The following is an 11,375-nucleotide window of genomic DNA, read 5'->3' as shown; positions in this document are numbered from 1 at the left end:
CTCCGAGTAAAAACAATTCTCTTAGCCTTTCTCTTCGTGACAATTCTGAATTGATGACCCTCTCATCCTGATTCTCCAACTGGAGGAAATGGTCTTTCTCTTTTGAAACGCTTTGTAATTTTAAAACCTTCTAATAAATAGCCTCTTAGCATTCTCTGCTCCAGTGGAAATAATCCCAGTATCTCAAATCTCTTCCCATAATTATAGTTTCTCAACCCCATCATCATCCTAGCTGGCTATGGCTTCAATGTCCTTTCTTTAATGAGGTTCCCAATACTGCACACACTACTCTAACTGTGGCCTAACCAATGGCTTTTACAAATTTACCATTACCTCTTTACTCTATGCTCTAATTTATAAAACCCAAAATGCTGTTCATCCACATCCACTCCATTCATCCACATTCTTCAGCATTTTTCCATTATGTGTATACTTCCATTTCTTGTTTTCCCTCCCAAGGTCTATTACTTTACACGTCTACACATTAAATACACCTGTCTGTTTATACTGTTCACCTATATCCTCTGAAGTCTTTTACAGCGCTGTTTGCCAAAACCCCAATTTTTTCTTTTTGTCAGAAAATTTCACGGTTGGGTTCCCTCTGCCTGGGTCTAAGTCATCTATAAAAGGAGCAGCGTGTGGCCCAGGGAGCAGCGTGGAGGTCCCGACCTGTGAGAAACCATCAGCGGCATGTCGGGGCCATAAAAGGAGCAGCACGGAGGTCCAGGGAGCAGCGTGAAGGCATGCCACTACAAGGTACAGCGCGAGCTGGTACAGGAGGGCAACAGCAGCGAAGAGTGACGTCAGCAAGGTCCAGGTCGGTGATTGGAGCGTGGGCAGATGCAGCAGGAGCAGCGAGAGTGGCGAAGGAGCTGTGAGAGACTGTGGAGGGATGTGATCGGGGCCCAGGGGAGGCGTGAGTTCGGGGCCAGGGGCCCAGGGGCAGCACGGGCCAGCCCACACTGAGATATGTGTGCGCACTAGGTCCGTGCAGCAGAGCTGGTCTCCAGTTGTCTTGGGTAATCCTTGCCACTGGACCAAGACCTAGCTCTGTTGAGCCCGTGTGGTGGCTGGTGTGCAACGGCCACCACACATTAAAAAAATCCACGCACAGGCATCTTCCACCCTTGAGGATGTAGTTCGGGTTCTTCATTCAAAACACCTGTGAACTCATCCTTCTTTAGGCGTGGAAGCAAGTCATCCTCGCTTCGAGGGACTGCCTATGATGATGATATACTAAGAAGAAAAGTGGACCCAGCACTGACTCTAGGATATGCCACTTTCAACTCTTCTCCAATCTGAGCAAAATTCATTTATCCTAACCCTTTAATTCCTGAGAATAGTACCACTGCAAATTGGTTCCTCATTACCCATTGATAGACAGCTGCTGAGTAGTAAAGCAGGTAGATACCAGTAAAAGTTAGCTGGCAAATACTCTTAAGAAAGGGTAATCTAAAATTATGTGTTGTTACTCTTTAAATAATGTAGCCACCACTCCTTTTATGAATCCATCAACTTATCAGTATTATCAAAATAACAAACATGCTATGTTGATTCCAAATGTTACAATTTGGTCTTATTCCCAATACTTACCACTTGCACATAATGCAAAGATCAGCTTCTTGTCACCTCCACGTCCTATGAACTAAAACTTGATCCAATGCACAAATGTCTGGGATAGCAGTACCAGAGGATGAAAACAGAGCCCTCTATCTTAGGGGTACACACAGGGAAAATACAAGACTACCCATTATGTGCTCCAGATCTCTTTAAACCAACAACAATGTCACATTAGTAAATTCTGTACCGCAGACTAAAATCCATGAGATGGAGTTCATAGAATCATGAAATGATACAGCGCAGAAGGACGTCATTCGGCCCATCATACTCGTGCCAGCTCTTTGGTAGAACTATCCAATTAAACCCATTCCCCTGTTCCTTCCCCAAAGCCCTGCAATTATTTTCCCTTCAAAGTATTTATCCAGTTCTCTCTTGAATGTTACTATTGAATCTCTTTCCATCACCCTTTCAGGCAGTGCATTCCAGATCACAACAACTCACTGCGTAAAAAACTGTTTCCTCATGTCGCCTCTGGTTCTTTGGCCAATCTCCTTCAATCTTTGTCCTTTGGTTACTGACCCTGCTGCCACTGGAAACAGTTTCTCTTTATTTATTCTATCAAAACCATGTAAATATGTGCAATTGTGTAAATACAAAAATGTATATGGAATAAGATTATACAGAAGGAGCTTTTTAAGTCACAATTGTTACATTGTTACAATATCAGGTGTTGCTTCAAATTCCTCTAAAAATGAATTAAATAGAGAGTTATATGGCCTGTAACAGGATGGATTCTCAGTCCCTTCACTGCAACTAACTGCAGAATCTGACTTAATGCCATGGCCAGAATTTTCCATTAAAAAAGAACGGGTGAGTTTGGGGCATGGGGGCTGTTAAATTGTTAAAAGTTGGATTCACGACCTGATCCCACCTCCAACCCGCCCACTTCTGGGTTTCTCGGACGCTGGACTGGGGGGGCGGGCAGCCAACCCGCTGCCAGTGGGTGATACCTCAATTTAAATATTGCAATGAGGCTGGAAGCCTCTATTTTCTCCGTACTTTTTGAATGTAACTACATGAGGACGGGTTTCACACAATTTTTGAAACCCAGCAGTGGGGACTGCTGCACCCAGGAGGTAAGTGGCTTTATACCTACCTCCTGGATCCAGGGTCCTGCCTAACCTATCCCACCACGAGGCCTCCGATCACCACCCCAGGTCTCCCCATGCTGACGATGATGATGATCCTCCAGTGGCCGGCCCCAATCCTCCGGACCCTCTGCCGATCCTCCGCCCTCGCCCCGATCCCTGGCCAACCACCCTGCAACAATCTCCAATCCATCCCCCCCACGATCCCCCAACCCCTCCAATCCCTGAACCACACCCTCACGATCACCAACCCCCACCCCACAGCAGATTCCCACTCGCCTGCCGATCCCCAACCTCACCGATCCCCGACCACCCCCCCCATTGCCTGCCAGTCCTCTGCTGATCCTGCAACCAGCCCCCTGTTCCTCTCTTCCATCCTTCCAGATTACCGTTGCCCCCCCCCGCCGATCCCGACCCCCCTCCTGCGATTCCTCCCCCGGACCGATCCCTTGCAACTGAGACCTACCTACCCGCAGCCAGCCAGCCTCTCAAACTGGCGGGCAACCAAGGCCTTGCATTCAAATTTGCCCAACCAGTAAAATTGGCAGAACCAGTGGGAAAACCAGCCTCCCTGGTTTCCCGCCAGCTACGGAGGCCCCTGGCCCCTAATGCGTCTTCCCAAACAAAATGGCGGCCATGTTCACCTCGACTGTAAATTTCCTCCTATCTCCCCTCAGATTTCATTTTCTGAGAAACGTAATTAAGTTGTATTATACTAGTTACAACACAGTCTAAGAAATTCCTGAAACCATACACTCAAGATGGTTTTCGAGATCAGTATGCCGAGGAACCAACTAGGGAACAGGCTATTTTAGATCTTGTATTGTGCAATGAGACAGGGCTAATTAATAACCTTGTCATAAAGGAGCATCTGGGGAGCACTGATCATAATATGATAGAATTTGATCTTGAGACTGAGAATGATTTAGTTAAATCCAAAACTAGTGTCTCAATTCTGAACAAAGCAAACTATATAGATATGAGAGGCAAATTGGATAAGGTAGGTTGGGAAACTAGATTATAAGACATGACGGTAGATAACTAATGGCAAAAATTAAAATAAATAATTTATAATTGACAGCGACTATTCATTCCCTTAAGGAATAAAAACCACATGGGGGCACAAATATAGTATTAGATTAAAGGAAGAGGCTTATAATGTTTCCAAAAAGATTAGTAAGACTGAGGATTGGGAGGATTATTGAATTCAGCAAAGGAGGAAAAATAAATTGATAGAGATAAAATAGAATGAGAGTAAACGAGCAAGAAATTTAAAAACAGATTGTAAAAGCTTCTTTCGGTATGTAAAAAAGAAGAAATTAGCAAAAGCAAATGTGGGTCCCTTACAGGCAGAGACAGGATAAATTATAATGGGGAATCGCAGAGGGGTCAACAACCAGGGGACATAGATTTAAAGTAATTGGTCGGAGGTTTAGAGGGGATTTGAGGAGAAAAGGTTTTCACCCAGAGGGTGGTAGGGGTCTGGAACTCACTGCCTGAAAGGGTGATAGAGGCAGAAACTCTCACCACATTTAAAAAGTACTTGGATGTGCACTTGAAATGCCATAATCTACAAGGCTACGGACCAAGTGCTGGAAAGTGGGATTAGGCTGGATAACTCTTGTCGGCCGGCACGGACATGATGGGCCGAAATGGCCTCCTTCCGTGCTGTAAATTTCTATGATTCTAAGGAAAAGACAGAGACATTAAACAAATAATTTTGTACCTTTCTTCATGGAAGGAGACACAAAAAACCATTCCAAAAATACTGGGGAGCCAAAGGTCTAGTGTGAATGAGAAACTTAAAGAAATGAGTATTGTAAAAAAATAGTATTGGAAAAATTTATGGGACTAAAATCCACAAATCCTGATGGCCTACATCTTAGTGTTTTAAAAGAGGTAGTTACGGAGATAGTGGATGCATTGGTTTTGATCTTTGAGAATTCCCCAGATTCTAGAATGGTCCCTGTGGATTGGAAAATAGTAAATGTAACCCCTCTATTCAAGAAAAGAGGGAGAGAGAAAACAGGGATCTATAGACCAGTTAGCCTGACATCAGCAGTAGGGAAAATGTTACAATCTATTATTAGGGACGTGGTAACAGGGCATTTAGAGAATTATAATATGATTGGGAAGAGTCAACATGAATATATGAAAGGGAAATCGTGTTTGACAAATCTGTTAGAGTTTTTTGAGGTTGTAACTAACAGGGTAGATAAGGGTAAACCAGTAAAAGTAGTGTATTTGGATTTTCAAAAAGAATTTGATCAGGCGCCGTACATGAGATTATTACACAAAATTAGGGCTCATGGGATTGGGACTAATGTATTAGTATGGACGGAGGATTGGTTAACTGACAGAAAACAGAGAGTAGGAATAAATGGGTTATTTTCAGGTTGGAAGGCTGTAACTAGTGGGGTACCACAAGGATCAGTGTTTGGGCCTCGGCTACTTACAATCTGTATCAATGACTTAGATGAGGAGACCGAGTGTAATGTATCCAATTTTGCTGCCGATACAAAGCTAGGTGGGAAAGTAAGTTGTGAGGAGGATAAAAAGAGGCAGCAAAGGGATATCGACAGGTTAAGTGAATGGGCAAGGATATGGCAGGCTCGAAGGGCCGAATGGCCTACTCCTGCACCTATTTTCTATAATGTGGAGAAATGTGAAGCTATCCACTTTGGTAAGAAAAATAGAAAAATAGAAAAGCAGAATATTTTTTAAATGGCAAGAGATTGGAAAATGTTGATGTTCAGAGAGACCTGGGTGTCCTTGTACACGAAACACAGAAAGTTAACATACAGGTACAACAAGCAATTAGGAAAGCAAATGGTATGTTAGCCTTCATTACAAATAGATTGGAATATAGGAATAAAGACATTTTACTGCAATTATATAGGGCCTTGTTGAGATCACACCTGGAGTATTGTGTACAATCTTGGTCTCCTTACCCAAGGAGGATATACTTGCCATAGAGGGAGTGCAACAAAGGTTCACCAAACTGATTCCTGGATGGGGGGATTGTCCTGAGGAGAGATTGAGCAGACTAAGCTTATATTCCCAAGATTTCAGAAGAATGAGAGGTGATCTCATTGAAACATATAATTCTTACAGGGCTTGACAGGATAGATGCTGGGAGGTTTGCCCTGGCTGGTGAGTCTAGAACTAGGGGTAACAGTTTCAGATTAAGGGATCGGCCATATAGGACTGAGGTGAGGAGAAATGGCTTCACTCAAATGGTTGTGAAAATTTGGAATTTTCTACCCCAGAGGGCTGTGGATGCTCAGTCATTGAGTATATCCAAGACAGAGATCGATAGATTTTTGGATATTAAGGGAATTAAAGAATATGGGAATACTGCAGGAAAGTGGAGTTGAGGTTGAAGATCAGCCATGATCTTATTGAATGGCGGAACAGGTTCGAAGGACCAAATGGCCTACTCTCGCTCCTATTTCTTATGTTCTTAAGTACACAGAACCAGCTTAGGTACTGCTATTTGCAACAATACAATTGGACAGTGATTCCAGAAGAGGAATGCAAACAACAAAAAGTTATCAAATTAAAGTTTGTATCTGCCTGGTCTAGAAAGGGTCACTATTTCCAAGTTGTACTCCATGACAATGTTATATTATAGAAAAGCTGAAATATTATAGATAAGATGAATGTTATATTAAAGATAAGATGAATGTTATGTTATAGATTAGCTGAAGGAATTCGACAAAAGGTTGCAAAAACATAAATCAAGGTTCATTTGACTGTGAGCTAGGTTTCTGACCTCTTATCGTCTCCATTACAAAGACCACCGACTTCCACCTATGTAACATTGCTGTTTCTGCCCTGCCTTAGCCTATCTGCTGCTGAAACTCTCACCCTTGCCCTTGTCACCTCCAGACTTGACTATTCCAATGCTCAGTTGGGGAACATGTGGAAAAGAATAAACATAACCCAAAATGAATTTTAAAGAAAATGGATTTATGCCACGCCCTTTTGCAAAGAAAAACTTTTCATGAATTCCCCTGCAGAGTCACATTTTGAGAACTGATTACTAAATATCACAAATGTTCTCCAAGGGAAGCTGCTTTCACTTACTATATGACTCATTCTTGCCAATAGTATGGGAGAGGGCGAGGGTAAGGGAATGTCCTCCCAACTAACTATACAAATAATATTAAAGTATGTGCACGTGACAGTGATAAAAAACCAAGCACTTCTAAAAGGACGCATTAATTTGCAACACCTAAAGCTCTGATTGGGCCCCTTGATAACAACTCCTGATTGCTGATTCGTCCCCTTGGAGAATAAAACACACCCAGCAGTTTCTCTTTGCAAAATGTAATTCGAGCCATTCTGACTCCAGACAGAACAGAGCTCACTTGGAAAAGATAGGGCTCACTCGCATGGGTTAAGACCTTCCACCCCCCCAAAGAAGTTCCTGCCCCCACCCCCCACTGCCCAGGTTCCTGACATGCTCCCCCTGCCAAGTTCCTAACCTCCCTCCAGTCCAAGTTTCTGACCTCCTCCCCCCCACCCAAATTCCTAACCTGCTCCCCCTGTCCAAGTTTCTGACATTCTCCCGCAGCCCAATTTCATGAGCTTCTTCTCCCACCAATGCCCTCCACCCCGACGGGTTCCCGACCTCCCTCTTCCCAAGTTTCTCCCCTCAACAACTTCCTGACTTCCCCCACCCTCCTCCCCAAAGATGGGGCATTGTGTGTGGGTCATGGATTGTTGACAGGTTTATTGGGTATGAAGTGAATAGTGACAGTGTTATGACTTGCGGATTTTGTCCAGTCCAATTATGTCACTTGCCACACATGCATCGAGCTTTCAGAGAAATAAACCAGATTTTGGGAGGGGGGAGGAAGTGGGGGAGAAAGAGGGAGAATGTGGTGCGGGTGTAAAGAAGAACGCAATCCATCTTACCATCTGGATCATGTTCTTGCTCTCAACCCCCCTGCCTTTAGATCTAGATCCTGTTCTTCCACCATCCCCACTGTGCTCTCCATGATCTTTACCCCCCCTCCCACAACCGAGTTCCTGATCTTCTCTCCCCTCTCTCTCTCTCCCTTCTGATCCTTTTTCCTCCGTCCCCTCTTTCTCTCTCTATGTCTCCTCCCAGTCTCTCTCTGCCCCTTTCTCACCCAGTCACTCTTCCCCCCCACCCCCCACTCTCTCTGTCGTTCAGTCTCAGCCTCTCTCTCTCTCTGTCTCTCTCTCCTCCTCCCGCTCTCTCTTTCCCACCTCTGATTTCCTCTCTTAGAAGGCTGTGACAATTTTTGTGTAGATAATCACAGCAGTATTCTAGGCAAAAGTTCTGGAGACTCCTTTAGCGTAGTCATTGATTTTCGAAAGATAACCCTAAAGCCCTAGTAGCAGGTTCAAGCTCGAACAGCAATGGCAGCAGCTCCAGGCTTGGCAATGTGGTTTGGCCCCACTTCTGGCTTCCTCATATCGTACTGCGCATGCGCGACCGGATCAAGCACGCATGCGCAAAAAAGGGACGGGGTCCGCCGCGCGCATGCGCAGAAAGACACAAAAATGTTTATGCAGATAATCACTTCATTTCTAAAATGGGATCCTTAGATATACATGTAAAAAAAATTACCATTTTTCAAAAGCAAATGAGAAGAAGTATAAACTTTCTGTCTGTTACAATTCAGAACAAGAATGGGAAGAGGGTGAACACACAATTCTACACTCAAGCAGATATCTACGCCAGGTGACAGCTAATGACAGCATCCCACCTGGGTAGAACTGACTGATATTAACAGCAGCTCTGCTAATCACACTATATTAAACTGTAACACGAGAGCCATCTGAACGAGCAAATTAAATATTTTTAGGTCATGCGTATTCCCTTTGAGGTAGCTGATTCATACAGAATCTGAGTTTGTTCACAATATCTACACTTGGCTAATCGTAATTTATCCAGCAAGTGCAAAATCTTTGCGTCCAGTTCCGTAAGCTGTTCTATAATAATATATGATATAATATTTATTGTAGTTAATCAAGTTTGGTGCAGTCATGCAAATGCGTATATCGCTTGCAAATTCTGCACACATGACTGCAAATGCACTAATTTTTGCCTGTCATCATGCTAACTTAATTTGAATCCCTCTCAGTGGTTTATTTTAGCTTATCTGACACTTTCTTTGCAACGCTGGGAAATGTATCACAGTTCAAAAATTAATGTGTCAAGCAAAGCATTAATTTTCAATTGACCCATAAATTGTGTCGTGATGTATTCAGTGCTTTAATTTTTAACAGTAGATTTTCTTTTTCTCTCCTTCTTTGTAACACAGCTGACCTACACTGATGCCATGCAAAACAAAGGAACACTGTCCATATTTGGGAGCGTTGGAGAAAACGGCCGTGCCATGACCCCTGACTACCTGTGGTCACTGCACGCTGTACCGGGTGTCAGACATGGTACCAGAGTGGCTGATGGTGCACCAGACTTTTCATAAAAAACTGAATACTCCTTCAGTGCCTTATGGAACATAATGGAGAATCACAACAATGCAACTCATCATTCTGAATCACAATAAGAGTCTAGCTTGCTTGAAAATACAGGACAGAGTTTAAAAAAAGAATCAAGCTTCTCTGTGAAATTATATACTGGAATAAAATCAATTTAGTTCAGCAAAAAGCCATTATTTGATAACACAACTATTGCAGAGAAAAGGTTTCATGTATAAAATGTCTGAACAATAACATTGGGACTTACGACTTTGAGTGCCAGTCTCCTTGCACCAATTGAAATGATAAATTGGAAAAGCACTCAAAGGAAATATGCAATATAAAATAATGTCTAAAAAGTTACTTTAATAACTGACTGATTAACAGAAATAATGACAATTAAACAAAAATAGTTGTTTCTTGCAAGATACAGTGGCAAAATTCTTACATGATATCTTTTCTGTGAGAAATAAAGCATAATTGTTAATTTTTTTTAAAAATCCAGGCTGTTCAGTAAAGTACCTACATACTAATTACCTCTGTTAATATTACAAAGTGGGGATTCAGTGGGTTAACATCCAATCTGTGGGGAAGAGAAGGAGGCCATCAGGATGTCAAACAGAATGTGAACAATCAAGTACAATGAAATGGCCTACTTTTATATAGCAGCAAATGTGTTTAACCTTTTCCTCTCTGAATACTTTCAAGTGTCTGATCATTGAGAAGATTTAATTTGAATCGAGAGTGACCTGATCAGGTGAGAAAGGGTTAATCAGAGCTCTACAAATAAAGTGTCTATAGGAAAACAAAAAAATGATTTTTTTAAAGGATTATATGAACAGAAACAATGTAGATTTATCAACTTGTGTCAGTTTTCAAGAGTGAAGACTTCACAGAGGTGAAGGATTTGAGTTCTTTTCATTCTTTTTAAACTTGCATGTAAGACAGTGATTGCCTACACTTCCTGCTATTAACTTCAAGCTATAGAAGTTAAGCTGTAGTCACTTAAAGATTTTTTTGTTAAAACTGCACATCGGCAAACACAGAAATGTTAACAAGCAAAATAGCAAATATTTAAAGTATAAAGGTGCATGAGTGGACATCATTTACTGAGCCTCAGTAATGAGGTATTGTAAAAGAAAGGAATTTTAATACATTTTGTAAATAAACTGTATAGAAAAAAAAGGAGTCTGCAAATGTCTGACTGAATCAAAGTGTATGCCTCCTATTTTTTTTCTTAACAGCTTTTATGGTTGGGTGCTTTTATTATTTTTTTGGAGCACTGAGGCCTGACACTTCTCACTAAGTGCTTTTATCCTTTACCAGGATATAATCAACTGCAGTTACATGAGCAGCCCACCTTTGGTTACACTTCATACTGTAGACTGCCCTGCCTCCCTATCTCAATGCCATTACATTGTGGGTGTATGATTCTGTTGTCAGGATAAAGAAGCTAGTTTCAGTTATGTAAATGCAAGGAGTGGGCCCCGTGCATTTGCTGTCTGTGGGAGCTCTACATAAAAGCACAGTCCAAAGTGCCTATTCTAAATTTAAAAGCAAAATAATAGTTTTGTCCTGAAATGTTCAGCTGTAAAGATAAAAGCATCTACTGTATTTATTGTTGATGTTTGACATGATCGGCCTCAGTACGAAAGCATTTCTGCAATGTGCATCATTGTGCATGAAATGGAGACTGTAATATCTCACTTCTTTGGGTGAAATTTCACTGAATGTTTTACTTGTCACAAAAGATTTATTTGCATCTTTGAACTGTATTTGTCAAACCTCCGGTTGGAAGCTACTTCTGGTTCCTTGCATGGATCTTGAGAAGGTATAAACTGCACTTCAAAAAGAACTCTTATTTTACAATAACATTCACAGCTTACCCAGCCCCCACTCCCTATAAGAGAGAGAGAGAGAGAGAGAGATGAGAGAGAGATGAGAGAGAAAAAGAGAGAGAGAGAGAGAGAGAGAGAGAGAGATAAATAGATAGAAAGAATTGCTCGTTTTGTGGTTGCTGTCAAAGCAAAGCTTGCTGCTACAACCTGGTGAATTGCCTTGCTAGACAATGCCTGCAGATTATGCCTACAGAGTTTGCATACACATGCAATCTCACTGATACCTGGAGATAGTCCAGCTCATGCCATAGTCACACAGTTACACACATTATTTTCCCAGTAATCCACAAAGAATGTGAATGTGAGACAA

General features: G+C 42.1%; 1 protein-coding gene across 1 annotated transcript in view; it reads left to right on the top strand.

Moving 5' to 3' along the window:
* gria3b (glutamate receptor, ionotropic, AMPA 3b) overlaps positions 1 to 9,175 on the top strand; it is a 494,474-nt gene extending 485,299 nt beyond the window's left edge. Inside the window, exon 16 of the mRNA XM_070882006.1 lies at positions 9,011 to 9,175. Within this exon, the coding sequence (XP_070738107.1) occupies positions 9,011 to 9,175 (165 nt within the window). The remainder of the gene's footprint in view (positions 1 to 9,010) is intronic.
* The last annotated feature ends 2,200 nt before the right edge of the window (positions 9,176 to 11,375 follow it).

This window comes from Pristiophorus japonicus, chromosome 6 (assembly GCF_044704955.1).
Source record: "Pristiophorus japonicus isolate sPriJap1 chromosome 6, sPriJap1.hap1, whole genome shotgun sequence".
NCBI classification, from domain to species: Eukaryota; Metazoa; Chordata; class Chondrichthyes; family Pristiophoridae; genus Pristiophorus; species Pristiophorus japonicus.
The sequence above is the reverse complement of the archived record's forward strand: the minus strand, read 5'-3'. Positions and strand labels throughout refer to the sequence as shown.